This window comes from Onychomys torridus, chromosome 11, assembly GCF_903995425.1.
Source record: "Onychomys torridus chromosome 11, mOncTor1.1, whole genome shotgun sequence".
Classification (NCBI taxonomy): domain Eukaryota; kingdom Metazoa; phylum Chordata; class Mammalia; order Rodentia; family Cricetidae; genus Onychomys; species Onychomys torridus.
The window spans coordinates 53862976-53887660 of record NC_050453.1 but is presented as its reverse complement, the minus strand read 5'-3'; the positions used below and the strand labels follow the sequence as shown (position 1 = coordinate 53887660).

At 36.7% G+C, this 24685-nt stretch overlaps 1 protein-coding gene across 1 annotated transcript; it reads left to right on the top strand.

Moving 5' to 3' along the window:
* The first annotated feature begins 4775 nt into the window (after positions 1 to 4775).
* On the top strand, positions 4776 to 23360 carry F13b (coagulation factor XIII B chain). The gene is made up of 11 exons (XM_036202503.1): positions 4776 to 5075; positions 7023 to 7208; positions 7866 to 8042; positions 8611 to 8787; positions 11006 to 11185; positions 11404 to 11589; positions 12620 to 12802; positions 15644 to 15844; positions 16492 to 16674; positions 22171 to 22384; positions 23184 to 23360. The coding sequence occupies exons 1-10, from the start codon at positions 4910 to 4912 to the stop codon at positions 22380 to 22382; spliced, it is 1851 nt and encodes a 616-aa protein (XP_036058396.1). The 5' UTR covers positions 4776 to 4909; the 3' UTR covers positions 22383 to 22384; positions 23184 to 23360.
* The last annotated feature ends 1325 nt before the right edge of the window (positions 23361 to 24685 follow it).

Below are 24685 nucleotides of genomic sequence, written 5' to 3'. Positions count from 1 at the left end.
GAGATGCTTGCTATTTATTTTTATGTTATTCATCTCAGGAGAACTCTGTGCAGAAGGTAAAGTTAATTCTTTTAGTGTTCTTTATTCTCTACAATATAAATGGTAAACCAAGAGTCTAACGGTCATATTACTTAAATTTTAACCTAATTATTTTGTTTCAATATAACAATTTGGTAAGACATGCTTTAAATAACTTGTTTTAACATTTTGATGATGATTCTTTGGACATAACTGTGGCATTTTAATAGTAGTGTGACTTGGATAATCAAAGCAAACTCCTTTATTTCTCTAGATTTGGGGGCATAGGAAGCCAGGATCTAATGACTTTGAAGGGTTTTCTGGTTAATATACAGCAGTTTGGAAATCACATATTTGCCTTAATTATATTTTTAGGTAAGAATTCATGCATAATACTAACACTTGCATAATAACACTTGTATAATTTAGTTTTCTTCTCTTATAGCTAGAGTTTAATGAGGGAAACCTGAAAAAGAACAAAATCATCCCCAAGATTTCTCATGGTACTATTTTCATTGTTTGGAGCTATTAAGTAGCAATTACTTTGAGGGCAATATTATAGATTATAGAAACAGGAGCACCGGGGAAGGGAAAGGCTACAGGGGTGACTCTGTCACAACAATGCTATAAATTAAATTGTCCAGAAATAGCGATACTACAGATTTACTACTACAGATCTTTATGGGTAGACTCCCTGGAGTGTAAACCAGATGTGAGTGAAAGGTGGGCAGTGTACCAGTGGGAATTACTTGGGATATAGTCAGTGTCATTAGATGGTAAGGTTAAGTCTAGGCAGGTTAGTCAGTGACCAGCCAGAACTCCTCTAAATTAACATCTATATTATAATTGCATTTTAGTTGAATAGTTCATATCAATTTTCTACCAATAATATTATATAAATGAAACTATGTCACTTCTATTTCACACAAGTAAAGAAAGTAATCTTGCAGACAGGAACAATATTCCTGTGCTCATCACAACACTAGTTGAGAACCTCATAGGTAAGAAGTGACTTAATTCTACCCCTGATCTCAAGTTACATTTCTCCTAGGACCCACTCCAGAGTTTGGGCATGCTATTACATATGAAAAAGGCTTTGTAAAGTATGTATTTTTTAAAATGAATTTTGCTGTTGTTTGCTGTTGTAGGTGCCATAGTAGAGAAAGAAGCTCACCAAGATGCTAAGCCTTCATTTTGCAAAGGAGCAGAGGGGCACAGCCTTCTTGGAAAAGACTGACACCCAGCTAGCTCATTCCAGTTACCTTATTCAAACATATACAAGGTTAATTGGAGCTGGGAAAGGTTCCAACTACCAAAGTCATCTTGCTTTTGCTGCCCATGAGAGCAGATAACCCACACATATCTCAGTCCCTTTTGTTTAGGGTTTGCTATAATCAAATAAGTAACATTTAATAGTCTACAAAGATTCCCCAAAAATCCAGCTATCAAAAGGCATAAAGCAAGATAATTAGAAAAAGAGGAAATCACAGAAGTATTAACATCCAAAGAAATATAGGAATAAATGTGAATAAACAAAAGAACTCCAGGTCTGCTAGGAGTGAGTGTTTTATGACCAAGGTTGGTGCAGCTGCAAGCTCTCACATAGTACCAAGTATAGATTCTCCAGAGAAAAAACATTTTTTCAAGGTTTAAACAGTCTCAAAACAACCTTTCAGCCTCTACTGATTAACCCAAGCATAGCAAAGGCTTTGCTGAAACATTTTCCTCAAGCCAGACACAAAGGCTTTACTATACATATCACTACATTTGCCCTCATAAATAATGAAACCTTATTGAAGACACTTTATCTTCTAAGTGTTTTACTTTATGAGATACTATTATTTCCACATTGTTCTTAACTGTTGTAGAACTTCATGTATTTTATTTATCTGCTCTTCTAATGATGGGCATATAGCTACTCCAATTCCCACTCATCCATGAGTAGCTCTGAAGTCAATATGGCCGTATGGTCCCATCATCTCTCTGACTTGTGCTGGACTTGTATGGCACCTAACAATAGAACATTTTGCAAAGACAGTATATAATTTCTGCTTCAGAGCTCATAATCTCCCCCAAACTAGCATGTTATTCTTGCCTCTCATCCTCCTTATGAATACTTCAAATTATCTTATTTGAGGCCCTGTCATTGCCTAGTGATATCTCAGCCTTATTTCTGCATGGTCCTTTGCTTCTTAGTAAGTTTGCACATTTATTCCTGTATTTCTTTGGATGTTATGACTTCTGTGATATACATTTTTTTTTCTAATTATCTTGCTTTATGCCTTTTGATAGCTGGATTTTGGGAAGCCTTTTGTGGACTATTAAATGTAACTTCCTGGCAGGTTTTGATCTTTCAAATCCTTTATTAAACATTATGTGTATTTTTTCATGGATGGTGATTTTATCCAAAGTAATTCCTGATTTTGATATTATAAAGTCCATTATTTGTCTCACAGTTTCTGCTTTCTTCTTGAACCTTTGAAGCCCAGAATGTGATGGATGCCCCTAGAATTGTGTAATATAGGAACTTTACCACCCCGATGAAGAAAATATAAAGATTTACATTTATTGTATTTATTAGTTGTTCCCCTAAAAACTATCCTGCTATTTTATACACTTCTTAGATTATTTATGCTGTCTGTTTTCATGTGCAGTACTGCCACTTGTCTTGTCTTCAGTCACTCTATTTTTTCCCGGTCTGTATTGCCAGTGTCTTTACGTATGCATTTCAGGATACTTGTCCTGCAGGTGTGAAGTTCTGGGCCTGTTTGCAAAGCATGTTTCATCTAGCGTTTGTTGTGTAGTCTGTTGACTCTTTTATTATGGTGACTCCTTGACTCTTTGCTGGTGAGTTTCCATTCATCAAGCCATGTTTGCTGCCTCTGCTGGTGTTGGAAGAGCAGGTCCAGGACTGAGGACATATGGTATAACCCAGGACAGTCTGCCCATTGGCTGGTGTCGTCACTGTTCAGAACAGTGGCCTTTGGGATCATCACTATTCTCTGTAGCGCAGCTATTTTGGGTCTTTCCATTGTAAACTCCTGGTGCTTGGTATGGGAAATGCTAGCATTCTTAGGGACTCTACTGCACGTGTTTTATTAGACGCTGGCAGTGGCATGGTGCCTATGATTTTTGTCCTGTTTTTCTCATTCCCAAGTGTCACTACCATTATTTTCTGCCTAAAGCAGCAAACCACAGAGGTAGTCATTCTGACTTCTTTTTACCATAGTTTATTTACCTCCTCAAACACTTACATGAGACTAACTTCTTTCTCTCACTGTTATGCTTTGGAGGATGATTTGAAACTTGTGGCCTTATATCTAGCCCACTCTGTTGTATGATTGTTTAAACTAGTGGTTCTCAACCTACCTGTGAGTCACAACCCCTTTGGGGTCACATATCCGATATCCTGTCTATCAGATATTTACATTACGATTAATCACAGTAGCAAAATTATAGTTATAGAAGTAGTAACAAAATAATTTTATGGTCGGGGATCACCAAACATGAGGAACTGATAATATTAAAGGGTCGCGATATTAGGAAGGTTGAGAACCACTGGTCTAAACTATACCATTATCTTTTTTGCCATTAAAGGGAACTTAGGTTGTTTGCAGTCTGATGCTGTTATGAACAGTGATCACATAAAAGTGCTTTCTGTCTCTTTGAACTCACTGTGTGCCTCTCTAGGAGGTGACCTTGTGTGAGTTCTGCTTTAATAAGTATCTCCAATATGCTCTCTCATGTATGAGAGGTCCCCTTTCTCCAGTCATTGTGAGAATCTGTCCTTTTCCTTGCAGTCCTTTTAGTGGTGTTGCAGTAATAGAATGATGGTTTGATGTGAATTTCCCAATCATTAATCAAGCTAAATGTTTGCTCTCTAGCCACTTAAACAATCTTGTTTTCAAAGTTCCTATTGAAACGTTATATTTTAATTGATTATATGCCCCCTTTCTAAAAAGAAAAGCCGCTTATCTTACAGTTGTGTTCAGTTTCTGTATCTCAGCGACCTCATTTGTTCTAATGTAGCATACACTAGTCACATAGGTTGGCAGCCTGCATCTCTTGGTCCCCATGTCTGGGTTCATCTAACTTCAGATGGAAAATAGTTTGGAAAGAAATTCTAGGAAGGTCCCAGAAACAAAACTTGACTTTGAATTCACAGTCATAAAACAATCAGCAGCCATTGTACTAAGTATTCTAAGCATCCAGAGATGATTCAAACCACAGGGGTGGAGGTGCTTAGGGTATGTGCAAATTTTAAGTCTCAGTCTAAGAGATTGGAGCATCCATGGGTTTTGGCATCTATAGGGGAGTCTTGGAATCAACTCTCTGCCAGTATAGTGTCAGCTCTATAGTTACTGAGAATGGAAACATAGCTCGTCCAAGCAGAGCTGTTCTGTGAATGAAATGCCTGCTGGATTAAAGAGTAATCACAAAGAATACAAAACACTTTAACACATTGGATTAAATAAAACCTATTATTGAAACAAACCAAGCTTTTATTTTTATTTTTACTTCTACCAATGTGACTTCCAGAAATGTTAAAATTACATATGTGGTGTCAGGATGTGTCTATGAGTATGTTATTCTACAAAGCTGGAACAAGGTTCCAGGAAGGAATCTCCTGTCAGTTATTCTGAGTAACACAGCTATTCAGAATTGCCAACAGATATATAGAGGGGAGGACGTGATATTAGATATTTAGATAGTCATAATATCACTTCTAAGTTTGGGTTATGAAAGTAAGTGCAAACTGAAGAATCTGCAAAAAAATATTTAGGAATGTTGTTTGATCACAAGTTTCATAGGTTTACATGTTTTTCCATTTACAGCTTGAGTTTTCCTCATTTCAGAGAAACAGTGTGATTTTCCTACGGTGGAAAATGGAATGATTGCCCAATATTATTATACATTTAGAAGCTTTTACTTTCCAATGAGCATAAACAAAAAGCTATCATTCTTCTGCTTGGCTGGCTTTGCAACTGGAAGTGGGAAGCAAGAAGAGCAAATCAGGTGTACAACAGAAGGCTGGTCTCCGAAGCCAAGGTGCTTCAGTAAGTCAGTGCATGCTGCCAGCGTGATGCTTTAAACTAGTCCCTGAGAAGAGAATGTTTACCTATATTAAATGTGAACAGTGGTTAAATTTTGCAGAGATAATAGCAAAATTGCCATTATAAAAATACCAGACATGAAATTCTGTACAGGATGCTTTTCTATCAATAAGTCATTTCATCTGTTTTTAATAGTGCTTGTGATGAAATATCTAAAAATGTTATTTTTCATGATGTAAGTGACAGGTACATTTGGATTACTTTAAGTATAGAGGAACTTCTCATATTAATAATCTTTTTTTTTCTGGCTTTTCGAGACAGGTTTTCTCTGTGTAGCTTTGCACCTTTCCTGGAACTCACTCTGTAGCCCTGGCTGGCCTCGAACTCACAGAGATCCACCTGCCTCTGCCTCCCGAGTGCTGGGATTAAAGACATGCACCACAACCACCGAACTGATATTCATAATCTTTACTAGGAAGCCAGAATAAAGTTTAAGGCCTGGATTCATAAGGGATGAGCCATTCCAGTGCCTTTTATGTTATATTTGTCACTCATCTGCATGCCCACTTTCCTTTTCCCTATCCATTGAGAACTGAAGTTTTCTGCATACTGACTTCAGATGTGTGAGTAGTATCATAATGGCTCATTGCGTTGCTTCATGGCATGGTGTGTCACTTTATCACTGGCTTCTCTGTGCTTATGTAAAAATGACTTAAGTTGAGAGTCCCTGTTTTCCAGAGCAAAGGCCTTACCTTAAGTCCTTCCTATTCAGAAGAGGAATTTTGGTGTGGTGGTGGCTGTGATTGATATACACAGTAAACAGAAATGCATAGGATAATCATTCATTCTGTGACTCTAGGACAGACCAGAATTTAATATGACATTTTTTTCTATTAACATAGAACATAGAGTTATAGTATAAATTTCACTATAACATCATAGAAAGAAGTCACATGTCTTGAACTTGCTCTCTTAAGAAATAGAACATTACAGAGATTGGCATGGGAGCATAATGGTCATAATAGAATCTCTGAAAATCAACTGATTGCATGCAATTTCAGCATGACCCCTATGGAAGTAGCTTCAAAATTCTTAGCTTGTTTCTAATGCAAAAAAAAAAAAATGGAGTTAATGTTGCTTCAGTAGAAACTTTCACATAGAGGGTTTGCCACACAGCTCATACTAAATGTGTTTGTGCTAATATTGCCTTGGACAAGTCGTTTAACCCTTCTAGATTGCTTTGTCATAAAGGTTCAATAATATGGCTTATGAAAGTTATAGGGATCTTTGATTGAAATATTGTTATTATATTGTAACTTACTATTGCACATATTTAACAAAATATCAAAATCAAAATCTTGATTGTGGGCTCAAAAGTTTTCAGGATCATGTGCATGACTTAGTCAGTCTTCATACACTGACTCGTGGATCCTATACGGTGAGGTGATCCCAAAATATTTTCTGAAAGAATAAATGAATAAAGGTTTTATAGTAAGATGCTTTAGAACAATTTAATTATATATTAAGTATGTTTTTGATTACATTATAAAACAATGGAATGAAACATCAAACAGATCAAGAAGAAATTGCTTTTGCTTGTGATTACTGACAATTAGTGAAAAGCTATTGGTGTATTTTCCAAAAGAAAATGTGATAAGTGTAGGAGTGGCTATAAAAATTGAAATTTGTAAATACAAAAACAGTTAATGTCAAACTGAACCTGTTTCTAAAGGAATTTTATGCAGGGCATGTAAGATATTTCCAAAATTGAAAATATATCAAGGAACTCTGGAGTGAAAATTATTTTACTCCTCAGAGTTCCAACTAAGAGTAATATTATGTTTGTGTTCATTTTTCAGTTTAGTTAAGTATAATCTGAACTCTACTGTGAAGCAGATCGACATTGTAATTTCATCATGAAACTAAAGCACATTTACTTTCACAACACAGAAAAATGCCTGAAGCCTGTCCTAAGGAACGGTTATGTCTCTGATGAGAAAGTGCTGTACAAAATTCAAGAGAGCATGCGCTATGGTTGCACTTCAGGATACAAAACCACTGGAGGAAAGGATGAGGAGGTGGTCCAGTGTCTTCCTGAAGGATGGTCTTCTCAACCGTCCTGCAGGATGGAGCAAGGTACACACACAATAATGTTATTTTCTAAAGCTGAGCATGAGGTATTATGAGGTTAATGTTTCTCTCGAGAGACAGTTTTATTTTGTAATAATCGATTTTTCCACTGTGTCTCTTCTGTGTGAGAAGCTGACAGTATTTTGCTTTTCTCGCATGCTTGGTATTTTCTTAATCTGTGGGTTCTCAACTCCAGCAAGTCTCTTGCCTCCTCAGATCTTACTTTGGACTAATAAGAAAGCTGAAATGTTCGAAGTGAAAGAACACTACTAAGCTTTCTATATAATTCATGCAAATATTTTCTTCTTTGCTAGATAAGTTGACAGTAGAAGTTGTTCAAATTATGCAAATCCACAGAAGACACTTAATCAAAATATTTCTTCACAAGACATCATTTGAAATAAGGCCTTTGGTCAAGCACAATGGACCAATATTTCAAATAGAAGTATTCCATTCAAGTAGAAGACTGGTAGAGGTACCTTACACGAACATGGAAAGGAAATCACAGAGGCAAAGGCAGAGTGATGTTTTCAATTTTGCAGCCGTTGGTTTTTGCCACACATAATTAACATTCAATGAGATACACGTTGTAATTTCTTTTTAATATTCTAGGGTATTGGTGAAGCTTATCAATGTTCCTAAGATAAATGCTTAACTTTTCAGAGACGTGCTTGGCCCCTGAGTTGTATCATGGCAATTATTCCACAACGCAGAGAACGTTCAAAGTGAAGGAGAAAGTGCAGTACTCGTGTGCTGCTGGCTACTACACCGCTACAGGGAAGCAGGCAGAGGAAGCAGAGTGCCACACCCACGGGTGGTCCCTCACACCCCAGTGCAACAGTAGGTTCTCACATCAGGAAGAACTTTCGCTGTAGAGGTTCATCTCGTATATGTAGTCCCTGCCAGTAACTTTCCGTGACTCTTACGTTTTTGTTGTGTGTGTTTGTTTGTTTGTTTTTGGTTTTTCGAGACAGGGTTTCTCTGTGTAGCTTTGTGCCTTTCCTGGATCTCCCTCTGTAGACCAGGCTGGCCTCGAACTCACAGAGATCCGCCTGCCTCTGCCTCCTGAGTGCTGGGATTAAAGGCGTGCATAACCACCGCCCAGCCGTGACTCTTAATTTTGTTTTCAGTTGTAATTTAGTTAATAGTAGACTTTGGTCATCTAAAGCTCTCAAATAGGAAAACCTCATTTTAGCTATTGTAACTAATTTCCTTTAAACCTGCTGATATTTAACAAGACAAAATATATTAATAAAATTATAGAGCAGAATATAGCAAATGTATCTATTCTATTCTATAATGTATCTATTCTAAATGTATCTATTCCAGATATGTATTGTAAATAGTAAATTTCTATTAGGAAAAATAAATGTTTCATTATTTCATTATCTATTCTTTCATTTTTTAGAATTAATGTGCTCTTCTTTGAGATTGATAGAAAATGGATATTTTCATCCTGTAAAGCAAACCTATGAAGAAGGAGATGTAGTTCAATTTTTCTGTCATGAAAATTATTATCTAAGTGGATCTGATTTAATTCAGTGCTATAACTTTGGCTGGTATCCAGAATCTCCCATATGTGAAGGTAACTTTTAAAAATTTCATACTTAAAAAAAAAATGAGCTTTAATCTCTTTGCTCTCTGAATGTTCACGTCCAATTCTAATTCCAGAACTACTTTGAAAAGAATTATTACTTATCAAGTCTTCTTCTGTCTGAAGAAACTAAGCTTTGTATGTATACCTTTGTGTACTAAGCATTATCTGTTATATTTAACATGTGTATATCTGAGTGTGTATGTGTGTAGTGTGTGCATATGTTTGTGTGGGTGCACGTGCATGTGAGCACATGGAAGCTAGAGGTTCCTGCCGGGTGTTTCCCTCGGCCCCTTTCCTTGGTAGTTTTGGAGGGCAGTTCTCTTGTTGTACCTGAGCTTATTGAATGGGTTGGCCTGCTCAGGCAATGCACATCAGGCTGCCTCCATCTCCACCTCCCTAGTGCTGGATAACAGGTAAATGCCACGGTGCCTGGCTTTTACACATATGCTAGGGATTATACTCAGGACTCCCCATTTATAAGGCAAGCAACTTTATCAGTCTCGCTATATCCACAGCCCTGTATTTAATAGTTTAAAGCCTCTGTCATACATTTTCAATCTGTAGCTGGGTGAGGCACTTTCTTGATTGGCCACACATTTCTTGATGTGAAAAAATCCATCTCCAAAACAATGGAGTAGGAAAAGCACACACAGCAGAAGAATATTAGCCTGAAGGGGAAATGGAAAGTGAGGTTGGTCATCTAGCTAGAGCAGTCCAGACATGTAATAGCTAAGGTTTGATTTCTATCACTGGTTGTGTTCAAAGGAGTGCTGTGATTACCTTCAGACGATACCAATTCATAGCCATAGAGGGGCCTCGTGTGGCAGAGGAAACTTAAGTACAAGTGTGTGAGTAAACATTCAAGATTTTGATTAGTACAGTGTGAGAGAATTCTCACTTCCATATTCATAGAAATGACAGCTAGTATTTGAACTGGGTCTTAAAAAATAAAAATCTGAGGACTTGATGAGGGAGGAGAGACAAAAGGTACAATAGCCACTGTTTCTGTTATCTAAGAAAAGATGTTATTATTGACAGGCAGGCCAAAGACATGGGAGTGAAACCGAAAAGTGTGGTTGAAATAGATGCCAGCAGAAGGGAAGAGGTGTCTGGACAGGATGTGGGCGACAGTGTCTGTACCTATCATAATTCTGTAATGCAGTGAGCAATTGCTTTGAAGCTGTAGCAACTTTTTAGTTGAACCCAACAGCCTTGGTATAACAATATGGGGGGTTGATAGCAAGTTGTCTGTAGCATATTGTCTCAAAAATATATGATGGATTTTCCTCATGTTTTGCACCCCCTCCAAATTAGCATGGCCATATGCCTGTAATTTTATAATTAATAGTTATTGTATGCAGTGTAATAATATATTGAGAAATATACTTCCCAGCCCCAGATACCTTCACCCTAATCCTGGAGCCAGCAGAGTAAATTTATGTGGCAAAAGAAATTCAGAGATTGACGAAAGGTCTTGAGGTGTGGCCATTATCTGAGCTTATTTATTTAGACCCTAAACACAGGTGTCATTTTAAAGGGACCTGGAAGGATGCTTGAGAACAGAAGAGGAAGTTGGGTATGTAGCAATGGAAGAGAACAGTTTTATCTTTATAATACGTGAGGAATTTGTTTAGGATGAAAGGGGACGGTGACTGTAAAATACTCAAGATAACCCAAGAATATTGCTTGACTGGTCCTGTAGGTCAGGGTGTGGGCATGGCCTCATGGGCTGTTGAGCTACATCAGTGTAACTTGAAGGTTTGGCTTGGCAGTAACACTCCAAATTCATTGTGGTATTGGCGGCTCTCTGTGCTTTGCAGGCTTCTGAGCCTCAGGCTTGCTGGCTTTTGGTTGAGGTAACCCTCTAACCTTGCCATCTGGTGTCCTTTATTAGGACTCTCATAGCACAGCAGGCTAATTCTTCAAAGCCAGTAGGGAGAGGGTCTTCATGGAAGAACGGCATTGCAAATCTATATTGACCACCATGTCACATAACCTCATACTAATTTATCATCTTTCCTTAAGAAACAATTGACAGAGTCCACTTGTGGAAAGGGATGCCATGTCAGAGAGCAATCAGAAAAGGGTTTTCCCTGGTGCCTGTCAGCCATATTTTCTATGGTTCTTTACAACATAAATATTACCAATAAATCTTTATTATTTTTTTATAATTACAAGACTAAATAGGCTGATATTTTTTCACAAGGAAGAAGAAATCGATGTCCTCCTCCACCTGTGCCTCAAAATTCCAAAATTCAGTCACATTCCACAGCTTACCGTCATGGGGAAACAGTTCGTATAGAATGCAAACTTAATTTTGTGATTCAGGGTTCAGAAGAACTACTCTGTGAAAATGGAAAGTGGACAGAACCTCCCAAGTGCATTGGTTGGTAACACTTTTTTAAGTTAGTTTTCATTATTACTTTAAGTTGTGTATTGAATTGTGAGATTTATTGTGACATTCTCGTCCATATATATTGTTTCCCCTTGTTTTTATTCACAGTCTATCCTATGCTACTCTCCCTACTTGGTAGTATTTTGAATAAGTGTCTCCTAAGATACTATGTAGCTCAATGGTCTCTTTCTTTAATTGTACCTTCACAGAAGAGAAGGAGAAGGTAGCCTGTGAGCACCCGCCCTCCATTGAAAATGGTGCTGCACAAGCACACTCTGAGATCTACTACAGTGGGGATAAAGTGACATACAGGTGTGAAGGTAGCTACTATCTCCGGGGATCAAGTACAATAACTTGTAATCGTGGCCAATGGACGCTGCCACCTGAATGTGTTGGTATGTGTATACTTCTATCATTTAAGCCTATGATGCTCTTTTGATCTGTTCGGTCTGTCTATGTAAGGCCAGGCACTAATGCTTGCAAAATTTAGAGACACCTATCCACTGAATCTACTTTGTGGATTTTTGAGTATGTAGGTGTATTGTAGAATTTAGACCAAATTAATAATTCAGAATCAAAACATCATTTAAAGTGGATGACTGCTAGGCTGCTGTGGAAGTTGTGTTAACTCCATGATTTGTGGAGTTTAACTGACCACACACATATGAGATGTGTTTTATTAAGGAAATAAACAGATGGATGTCCGGTTAGTAGTTGGCCATGAGTATGACCACTTCCCCTCCCCAGTGTTCTGTGGTTAGTACAGGGCACTCTCTACTTCTCCACAGGTAAATCCTGCAGATTGGAGTTTTGCATCTTATCCTTCTAAACCTTGCAGCTTCTAAGGGGTACACCCTTGGTTTTGATTTTATTGAAGGATATCACAAGGCTAAACTCACTCCTGATAGCCATCTTTCCTGCCATCTTTCCCATGTATTGATTAAATATTGAATAAAGTTCCCCAAACATGCTTACCTATTTATTACATCAGAAAAAGAAAGAACTACAAAAGAGGTTAAATAAATTAACTGAGGAAGAGAAACTGGGAGAGAGTATATATTTCATCCATGTGTTAATTGAGAACAGTGATGAAAAGAAAGGAGAAGGAAGAAGACAAGATTGAATCAGGCCCAGTGCAGTTTCAGAGTGGACTGCAATCTTTAGGATCTTTCTAAGCATTTAAGAACATCCTTATCACAGTCGCTTTATCATCAAGGAAAGAAGAAACATACATGAATTTGTTCTTGCTATTTGTTCTTGATTAATACATTTTAAAAAATACTTAAGCTAAGAAGCTTTGTATTTCTGATTAACTTAGAAACAATTGTCTGAGTGATAGCACAGGTATTGAGATACCATGTTTGGATAACTGTATCATTGTATTGCCATGAGTTTATTAAATTTCCAAACAACCCCTTTTCTTAGAAAATAAAGAGAACTGTAAGCCTCCACCTGAAATAGCCAATGGTGCTGTTGTTGATGGGTTACTGGCAAGTTACACAACAGGGTCGTCAGTGGAGTACAGATGCAATGAGTATTACTTATTGAGCGGATCCAAAACGTCTCACTGCGAACAAGGGAAGTGGTCATCTCCACCTGTTTGCTTGGGTAAGCAAGAGAACACATAATTGAATTTATTTTGATAGTTTTTTTTAAAATAATGTTTACAGCAAAAAAATGCTTTCTTACACAATATACATAGCATATAATTGGTCATTTTTGGCACACTTAGTGTACAATCCAGTGACAATATTTAGACCTTGTGACCACATCCTTTATGTGTGGTGTTATGCCTAGCTGCAGATTGCCCCTCTGTGGGCCTCACTACTTTTACTTGTAATACCCTCAGATTTCCACTAGGAGAGAAGGGCACCCCCCCCCCCCCCCCCTTTTTTTTTGTCAGAGTACATTGCTAAGAACTTGGATTCACTTCCTTCCTCACCCAATGGTCCTTTGTTACTCTCAAAACCTTGTCTGAACTAACTGTTGTGGATGACTTAGATCATGTATACAATAGTATCACACACAAACAAGAACGCAGTGCAAACGTGCTTTGTACTTGTGTGGGATATGTTTTTTCCCCTGAAAATGATGTGTAAATCTGGTTTGATGGTTTCATGTCTACATAGTATTCTGTAGTGTCTATGTACCATAAATAATTCAAATAATCACTTCATTGACATGTATTCAGTGTTTAACATTTTTACACAATACATTTTGCAGCAAAATATTTTTGTACTTAAAATACTTACATTTTTCTTTTAAAAGTTACATTTATTTTTTTCCCTACTTTTATTTTCTTACATTTTTTTTCAGATTTCCTGAATTTATATTTCCAGACCAAATATCTGAAATTTTTTTCTTAATTGTTGAGTTGTCCTTCAGATATTTATTTCTGGTTTATAACTCTTCCATTAAGAAGTTGAAGTTTCAGTTTTCTTAAGCTTAGCTAAACTCTGGATATTTTAATTATCGTGTTATTATTTATCTAATAATTGCAATAATTTTAATTTTGTTTGTTGATGTATAACTTAGTTAGGCAGCTTTTAGTTTTCTAGTGGCTCAGGTTTGTTGTTTCCTGGATCATTCATCATCATTCAGCTTTCATGTTCTTCTTTCATGTGCACTGTAGCAACATAATTTGTATTAACCGTTGAGAATCAAGCACATTGGAAATATTTTTCTTGATTTTATTTATAGTGTTTTAAAACATAGACACCTTCAGTTTTAGCCTTTATGTTTTCTTCTACCCTTCAAGTCATTCTGAGAATGCTGTGCCCGTCACATCAAATACATCTTCAACTACAATTTTTCTGTTACTATTATAGTGTCATAAATACTTTGATACTGGATTTTGGTGATATGATTGATATTGTGTTGAGCTGAAATATAGGCTTCCTGAGGACAGCTACTAAGTTAAAACATCAGTGAAACAACTTCATAAAGAGTAGCAAGATGAAAAAAAGTTCTGCTCCTGGAACAACTGCCATGAGAGACTCTGAGCTAACACTAATGAATCAAAGCATACACTGGGCCAGGGTCACCTGAGTCAGCAGGGTACGGGGTGAGGCATTACCATCTCGTTATCTGTTAGACTGACAGTTCTTCCACTGCAGGTTCAAACAGCAGCACAAGGGTGCAGCCTTCCATCTGCATCAGGCTCCAGACACGAGTCTCTCTAGCATCTCCTTGTGCATCTCCTCATTCTCACCATGCTCCAGCAATACTGCTTTCTTCATCTTTGCCATGATTTCATTTTGGGATCTTTATATTGATTGCTCCCTTCCATCTGAAAACAACAAGGTTTAAATCCTTAAAAACCTTATCAAGTGTAATTCTCATTGAGGCTTACCAGAATCATTTTAATTAAGAGGGCACACTCCCTTCCTTCAGCCTTTTTGATAGTCCTTCCTATACAGCCCTCTTAACTTACAGTGTAGCTGTAAGATGGTTATAAACCACAGCAATTTATGTATTTATTATGTTTATGACTTATTATGGAAGTTTCTGTTTCAGTATGAGCTCTATGAGTTCTTATTGATAGGTATGGATTGAATGGCAGTTTCGCTATAAATATTTATAAATTAAATGCATGTTCTGCTTGAAGGTAATTAGTTAATTTAAAAATTATGTTTAATATTGTTGATTAATGGCCTGAAGTAATGGTTTAATTTTGGAAACTAATTGGTTTAAAAATCTATGACATCATGAAAATAAGAAATATATAACTAATTAATTGGTAGTCATAAAGTATATATTTTATTATTGGTATTGTCATATCATGGGCCTATGGTTTATGACCAGGTAGAACAACTTATGTTGACTGAATCTTGAGACAAAGAACTAAGAGGCCCATGTTGGTGGGAAAGCAAACCCACCTACCTCCTTCTCCGCTGCCTCCACAGAGGAGATCTACCATGCCTCTCCTGTGGCTTGATCTCTGTCTCCTGCAGATGGAGAAGGGACACACAAAAATGTTCTTCCTTATTTCTGCCCCTCCATGAAGCTCTGGTGCTCAATCCCAAACCAGCTCCAAGTTGTGTGCAGGCTTCCTATGCAAAGGCTCCCAGCTAAGTGCCTCCAAGGCCAAACTCCCCAAGTCAGAATCCCTAGTAGTAAACCCATATATTATTACCTGAGAATAGCCACACCCTAGAGGACAGTTATAAAAATAAGTAATTCCTTTTGCCCCATGGAATCCTATACTTGTCTGTGTGCTGAAACCTGGAGCCAATGAGTCCAATGTAGTGGCCAGTGTGGAAATACCCCTCAGTTCCTGTATGTGTCTCTACATATGTTACTTCTTCATCTAAGATGATGTATAAGCTCTAATAAGGATGAATGTCAAATTATATTACTTTAGATGCCTATTATAATTTTATTTTAAAATATATTGCTCACATATTTGTCCGATTATTGATAATTTTAAAAGAGCATTTTGTTTTTCAGAGCCATGTACTATTGATGTGGATCACATGAACAGAAATAACATACAGATGAAGTGGAACTACGAGGGCAAGGTTTTACATGGAGACTTAATAGACTTTGTGTGTAAACAGGGATATGACTTGTCTCCAACAACCCGACTGTCTGAGGTATCTGTGCAGTGCAATAGAGGAGATGTGAAATACCCCGTGTGTGTTAGAAGAGGTAAAGGACTAACATTGGACATGTTGCTCTATTAGTGTCTGCAGCCTTGTCTTCTAACCACAGTTGGAAGTGACTCAGTTTTCTGCTTCTAGTCAGCATACACACTCCCAAAGCATGACTATGCCAACAGATTTCCACTGAATGAGTATTTTTGAAGAGAAAATGGAGAGGTTTCCTAAATACTGTCTGAGAGTTGATTTTCCTCATGCAGAAGCCCTGTAAAGCTTTGGTTTACTCAGGATTTGCTGACAACCTTTGTCTCAAGAAAGGGTTTATGGCAGAATAAAAGAGATTTTGTTTATTCCCTGGATCTAGGGGCTATTTCTTTTAATAAGAGAAAAGCAAGATAATACATGTGGAAGGCATATGCTTTTGGCTAGACTAAAAGGCAAAATATTAAATCATATTGTTAATATTTTGCTAGTTGTAAATATGTATTCAAGTTTTACAATATGAAGTCCTAATTATGATAATATATTGCATAGCATGGTATTTATTGTAGAATTGTGTTCAATACTGGAAAGTGTTGATAATTGCCGTAATAGCACTTTTAAATCAGTGAAGTATCTCATTTTGTTTCTGTAGCAATCACCAAACACTGAAAGTTCACCGTAGCCATTGTTGTAATCTGTAAAATCATTTTTCAGAGTCTAAAGGGATGTGTACATCTCCTCCACCGATAAAAAATGGAGTCATTGTTAGTTCAGCAGTCAGCACCTATGAAAATGGCTCCTCGGTAGAATACCAGTGTGTTGATAACCATTTCCTACAAGGATCGCGGGAGGCCTATTGTGTAGAGGGAGTGTGGACTACACCGCCATCGTGTTTAGGTATGTACCTGCTAAACACCCCTGATCCACTCTGCTGTTGAGAGGTGTCGAGACACTGATGTAACATTTTATCTTCTTTATTTGTTTTACTGATTCTCTTGTTCAATCACTAGCTTCTGATTTTCCTTTGTATTACGAACATCTGTAGTCCGTTTACTCTTACAAATGCTTACTGAGCACAAACAGTGCATTACACACTAACCTGATGTTACAATTTAAGATGAATAAGCCGTAATGTTGTAGGGAAACTATTATTCAGTGTGACTGATACTATAATACAAAATAAAGAGCATTCCGAATACATCATATACATGTATGAAATTGTCAAATAGCTAAGTTAATTATTAAAATGAAAAAGAGACAAAGAAAATCCTAATATCTCCAGGCCTTGAGCTGTATGTGGAATTGGGGGCGCAGCACACTAACACAATATGAAGGGGGAGAAAATAATGTCCAAGTGTCCTGAGGCCTAAAGAATAGGCATGTATGTCTAATGAGTCTCAGAAACTAAGGTTTCACGATTTGTGTCTTCTTGTCAGTTATCAAAAGAACTACTGTGAATTCTTTGTACAGTGAAAGTTTTTCTCATTTTAATTCTTTCAAAAGTTTTTCTTTTGTATAGTGATGCTGTTTTCTTAGATGCACAAAAACCAAAGCAGCTAAAATATTGTTGGTTGCCCTTTGTGATTTTAAGACAGTACTCCTTTATCAAATAAAAATACTTTGCTTTTTTAATTGTCTTGAGGTCAACTTTCCTACCTCATAGAGCCAGCTTTTGAAATTTATTTTGTCTTTAATTTTTTTCACGCAGTGTATTTCGATCATATTTCACTCTTCCTCTTATGCAGCTCCACCAGCTTCTCCCCCATTTCTACCCATTAACTTTTGTTTTTATTTAGTGCATGTTTTGTGGGTTTGGGGGAGGATGGAAAGGAGAAAGAGAATCAGAGATACACACACACACACACACACACACACACACACACACACACACACACAGAAATACATTAGCTTATGCAGTAAAATGTTTTCCATATTTTGATTTTTCACCCCTCTGGATTTGTACTTTAAGTGTATTTCCTACATGTAATGTACAGTTAATTTATTTCAAAACATACTTACACAAGCTGATAATATTTTTCTTTGTGGTAAAATAGTTAAATCATTGGCATTTAAATGTACTTACAGACACATTTGGGTTATAGCTGTCATTTACCACATTCATAGATACTCTACCTGTTTTATATTCTTTTTTCTCTTAAGGATAAATTAGCATTTTTGTTTTATGATATTACCGTCTATGAGTTTCTTAGGCTTTTCTCTGGTCTTCCCTTAACTGTTACCATAAATTATATCATATATCATGGCACTTTGATTTTCTGAGATCTGGTGTGAATCATTCTTTTGTTTCTTCTCTAAGACTTTAGGACATTTTCTGTTTGTTTACTTTTTTCACACACTGTGTTAGTGTGCTGTGCCTTCTAATTCTACATGTAGTTTAAGACCTGGAGAGATTGTTAGCATTATTTTTGTGTGACAATCTTACTTCATTTTTTTGTGATCAAGTTAGTTATTTGACTATTTCATACATGTGTATGATGTATTCTGATGACTCTGCCCCTTCCACCCTTTCTTATCTCCCTCCCAGCCCTGTCATCCCCTCATCTCAGCAAGTCCCTTTCCCAGATTCATGACTTTTAGTTTAGTTTAACAAGGGCCATCTGTGTGACTATGATATTGCAATATCTACTGGAGTCTGGTGGGGTCATCACTGGGTATACACCTGAAGGCAAGAATTTCATTTAGATTCTCTCTCTGAATCTATCACTAGCAAATAGTCCAGCAGTGAGGGGTAGGATCATAGAGGCCCTCCTCCATCCAGCCTGACTGTTGGTGAGTTCAGCTCAGGCTGTGACTGCAGTTGCAACGGCTGTCTTGCCCATGAGACAACAGTTTAAAGCCTATTTTTCAGGTCTACATTCTTTTCACACCCTCTTCTATAATGTTGCCTAGGTCTTAGAGGGCATGGTATAAATGTATCAACATTCACTGGAAAGAATTGATTCTTTGATTTAGGCTGAGAGTAGTATCTGTTTTTCAGTATAAACGTAAATATTTGGAATGCAGCTTGATGCTACATCAATTTAGCTAAATAACAATATTCAATTCCCCCCTTTCAACTGTGAGATCCCCCCTACCACAGACTTTTTTAAAGCAAGTTTACTGTTCCAGGCATGCATTCCCTCCTGTGAGGTGGGTCTCAAATTTAATTGGAGTGCAGTTAGTTAACCCCCAAAACACTAATGCTACTAGTTTACAAGTTGGCTTATCTTATTAGTAAGTTGGTGTCATAGATCATAGAGTCAGCTGGATGAGGCCATTCACTTTCCTACCAGTAGCCTGCATTGATTCTTCTGTGACTATGAAAGCTGATCACTAGGGAGGAAGTTACAAGTTCAAGTCTAGCTTATGTTCAATTCTAGCTTACATTTGCTATATCATGCATCCAAGGTGTGTGGTGTTTTCAGCAATATGGTCTCTAGTTTTGGTAGGTAACCACGAGGCATGGCAACAGTCATTTACAAGTACTTGCTGATGTCCTGTGTTCCATCCTTTCCTCTCTTCCTCCGTTCTGTACTGGCCTATGACCGCCCTAGCCATAGGCTTTCTTTTAGCCAGGATTACAATGCTAGCTATGAATCCGCATTCAAATCCTATCAGAAAGCAGCTAGTAACCCCCAAACTTTCATGTCACTAATAACCCAGTACGCCTATATTGTTATATGCAGTGTTGAGTGATGGGTAAGCCTGTTGATGTGCCCCTCTCCCCAGAAGTCTGCACAGCACCTTCTGGCACTATGAAAGTTTATCTACTATTTTTCCATTTATACAACAGTAAATGTTATATGTGGGCAAATTTAGGAGTTTAGAACTGTGATCTTATTCCATGGAATACTTGTTCCACCCTTTGCCTAAAGGTTAGGACTGGGGTAGTTGGGCTAGATCCAATTGTGGAAGATGCTTGTTTTCTATGGTTCTATGCTGAGACTTCCCTTTCTTTGCCTCCTTCTAGACTGACAATGGTATATGTGAAGAATACCAAGTATGCAGTGTAGTTTTCAATCCAACTAACATGGCTCACTCACCCTTCTGCAACAGTCACAAAACGATGAATACTTCAAAGGAATAAATAATAATAATAATAATAATAATAATAATAATAATAATAATAAAACAGCTTAGAGAATTAAGCTCATTTAGTTACAGTCCAAACCCCTAAGTCACCAACTCCACCCAGATCTATCCATGCTTCTTTCTGCTCTCAACCCTGTGAGACTGTCAAAACTTTATTTGTTATATGCCTGTTATTTGTCATTTTACACTTAGCCTTTCAGCTGAACTGAGAATAAAAAACTCACCAATTTTTTTTCTAGTGGCTTCACCTGACTGTATATATATATATGGTTCTCAGATATCTGTATGCTTATATCTGTATGTTTTTTCAATTTGTTTTAGTTTTTGATACAATTTTTGGTTTTATATAAGGTACATGGTCATAGGTGAAAGCAGAAAGTCTATGAATCTATTTTAAATAAAACTTCATGGTTTATAAAACTGTACTATTTGGGGAATGCCTCCTGAGTGAGCTCTCAGACACCAATAAGAATGGAAGAGAGGGGATATATTCACAAGTGGACAGAAACCAGGGTAGATCCTAAAGACTTCAATTGCAAGTCTAGTTTGCATTCTCCTTTTATACTCTAAAACCACAAGGCAGGGTGAGCAGGTAAGCCGATAGGCTTTCCCGAAGCATAAGCAGCAGCAAGCTTGGGGGCTTTTGCTTTAAAGGCATACATTATAGTTGACAGGTGTAAGCTTTTGTGGTCAGGTGGCTAAGGGCACTAACCTATTGTGTTTCATCTATTTTTCCAGATTATTCTATTCTAGGTAGCAAGGTGAAGTATTGTTTGGCAATAAACAATACAAGCAAATCAATAAATTAGTATCTAATATTTGATATTTTCTACCTTATTCTACTTCAATACTAATTTAAATTATAATTCAATTTTACCTAATTAAAAAAATGTTTAATGAAGAGTCTTAAGATTCTTTTTTTTTTTTCCCCTTTTTTTTTGGTTTTTCAAGACAGGGTTTCTCTGTGTAGCTTTGGAGCCTGTCCTGGAACTCGCTCTGTAGCTCAGGCTGGCCTCGAACTCACAGAGATCCGCCTGCCTCTGCCTCCTGAGTGCTGAAATTAAAGGCATGCGCCACTACCGCCCAGCGAGTCTGAAGATTCTAAGGACACTTTCCAATCATTTTTTAACTTAGCATATTGCTTATAGTACCTCTCACAAAACATTTGACCTATAACTACTCAATGCATTCTTTAAAATATCTAAAGAAATATACTTGTTGTATAGTAACAATCTATGGTTGGGGTGCTGCATTAGCAACTCTGAACATCTTAAATCTACTCCAGAAGGTTTCCCTTGGTCTTACATCATCCAGGAGGCAAATGAGACACAAGAAACCCTATTTTGAAAATATTTTATTTTTTCAAAAGTTTCAAAATGCTATTTTTACCATGGGGGAAAATCAGAGATACTGATCTATTTATTAAATGTGTTCAACTTTTTTGTCCTGCTTTATGTTAAGACACAGTTGAAGGCAAACTTGAACACTTTCATTGTTTAGGATTTAAAATAGAATCCAGTCTCTGTACTCCTCAACTTGAAATTTAAAAGAGAGAGAGCTGTCATGCTTTGGATGGAGATAGGTCAGAACATTTGAGAATCTAGCTTGTTTCTACATTGCCACCTTATTAGTAATTAATGGTTTATCTTGAAAAAAATATATATATATAATATTTAAAGGGATATTATATATCATGTGAATTATTTCATGGTATCAGACTTCTTACCTTTTTGAAAATTCAATAAAATGGAAATTATGTTTATAATTGACTATGCATATTAAAAACTAACTAGTAGCAAAGTATATGTCCTACTCTCTGCAGACAATGAATTAACTCATGGAAACATATGAAGACAGTGAAGACACATTTACACACACACACACACACACACACACACACACACACACACACACACACACACGTATGTTCCAACCCCAGCATATGGGCTTGTTGGAGTTTGAGCACAGGACAGGATCTTATCCATGTTAGGTAGCTCTTTATCACTGAGTGACCTCTCAGACACATTATTTAAACTCTCTGGAAAAGCAAAGGAAAGGGACTATAAATGAATTTTTGTAACTATCTGTGTACTCTTTGAATCAAGCACCACAGGAGTGAATGTCACACAGGTTCCTTTTGGAACTAGTAGTGAGCATATTTTTTTATTCCAACAATAATTCTAACTAACTTGCTTGTCTCTCTCTGGAATGTGAAGGTCATCCCAAATGGGCAACATTGAAAGTACTGTTAGTAGAAGGTGTATCAATATAGTTTTCATCTTAATTTCTTTGTTTGTCCAGAGCCTTGCCCATTGTCATTTGTTGAAATGGATAAAAATTATTTACAGCTGAAATGGAACTTTGACAATAGACCACTCATTCTGCATGGCGAGTATATTGAATTTATTTGTAAGAGAGATGCATACCTAACTGAGACATCTATTAGTGGGTCTGAACTTCGAGTGCAATGTGACAGAGGAAAGCTGAAATATCCAAAGTGTACTCAAAGATAAAGGTAAGAAAATGTACCTATAGTATTTTTTTTGTCAAATTTCATTCAAGAGATTCACTATCTTATAATTCTCATAAATATTGTGCTCTACAGTGCTCTTTCTTTATGTCTATTAGAAAGAAAATCACATTTTCTTCATAACTTAAACCCATAAATGCTAAAAGCTTTTTAGTTTCCTGGAGTCAAATTACTGTTGACCATTTGATATCTGTGAGATTTTGACAATTGGAAAAGAAATCCATTCATATGTACAATATACAAATGTTCAAAATTTGACTTATTTTTGATATAAGAAAAAAGAGCAGATTTATCAAACTTCTCACTGGTCATACATTCACAGATAATGAAATTTTGGAAATACATGTATAGCTGCAGATGATGAGACAACTCTGGGAAGTACACAATGATGATCTTTAAAATGTATCTATGTGCTCTCTACAAATGCTTAGGGTGCTTGCCTAGAAATATTTATGTTTAATTATGCTAAAAATCAGAGTAGAAGATTTTTGTATGATATTATAAGCTTTGGTTTCTGAGAGCATCCTTTTCAAGAGGGGAAAAATAAAATATTTTGAAAAAATTATAAACCTGTGACTAATATATTCAAAAACATTAATGAACAACATTAAGTTTTTCAAACAGAACCAGAAGGATGCTTTATTAAGCATTGCTACCTGCGCTGGTTGTTTCCTACTTGAGGCAATACTCCCATGACATGTTAGTGACTAGAATTGTAATAGGCACTGAATTGTGACTAACATTCTTTTACATTCTCTTCTTTTTCTCTCTCTTTCTCATCAAGGACTCTGTCTTTTCAAGAAGCTTTACAGACACAAAAACAAATGGAAGGAAGATAAGGAATATTTCAATACATCATGAGTCCTGCACAAAATAATTTTAGGAAGACTGTGTCCAGTTCAGTGTCCTGAGGTTTTATATATGCATAAAAATTGTGCTCAATATTTTCCTTATTTATAAATCAAAGCAAAAATACATCTCATTTTCATTTGATTTCACATTTAACCTGAACTTCATTGTGTCTTTCACCTGTTAAATTTGATTCAGTCAGCAAATCATTCCTGTTTCCTATTGATCATTGCCAGACTCTATTGTCTTCTTGAGTTTATATGGAAAATACATCTGTCTCTATTATATTCATTAAAATTAAGGTTTTCTGTCACTTTTAATTTAATATTTATATTAATAATCAGGGACAAATGCACTTGAAATAAGGCAGCTGTCATGCCATAGTGGAAGAGTTATTTTACAAAATGAGGAAGGGACTACTTTTCAAAATGTAAAGAACTTTTAAAATTAACTCTAATATGTGCTACAGAGATAATGATCAAATTATACTATAATGTACTACCTACTTGCTCAAATAATGGCTTTTGCTGTTTTAATAGTTTACAATTTCTGCCCATTATCTTGAGGTCAGGTAGTTGTTGGAGTCATGTAGATTACATATTATGAAAGTGGAGGTTCTGTAGGCAAGGTGATCACGTCAGTTACCTAGCTCAGTGGGTCACCTGAAATAGCAACACTGCTACCTTCTTCTTCAAATAAGAGTTTTATTTCCAGTTGTGACTTCTGTTCACTCGTGGGTGTGTAGCATTATTATCAGGATCATGGTGGCCCCATTAGGAGTAGCAGTTAGTACAAGCAGAGTGCACACTTTTCCTGTACATTTACCTTAAGATGTTAGTTTCTTATTTACCTGGCATTATTTAACCCTCCAAGTTACAGTTCTATATCTTTTGACTTGTTGTTGCAAAGCCTGTTGATCTAATTCCAGGCTCTGAAGAAATGAGAGAATGAAGACACATGATGTGGTGGTACAGAGGCAAGTGTGCACTGCCTAGTGGTTGAGGACAGAGTGAGGAACAAACCAGGGAACACAAAGAGATCGGCTGGATTGGCTCAGTGAACACAAGTGGAGATGAAACTAAAAATGCTGTTTTATGGCCTGGATTCCCTCACAGGAAACAGGATTGTGTGAACTTCAGACTCTTGTAGGTTGGAGAATAAATATAAGGCACACACACACACACCAAAAAAAATGAAGATGTAAATGTGAGTTTGTCAGTAAGTGGGGCCATGAATGAGGACAGAGGGATAAGAATAGAGGCTTTTTGAAATAATAGGAGAAATATGGATGCATTAAAATTAAATAGAATCAATAAGGAAAGAAAATTCTGGGGAAATATCACATAACACATGGTAGAGAATTTCTGGAAAGACAAGAATAGACACAGCCAAAGCACAGGGCAGGAATGACCTTTGTTGTGAGGGAGAATGGAAGTA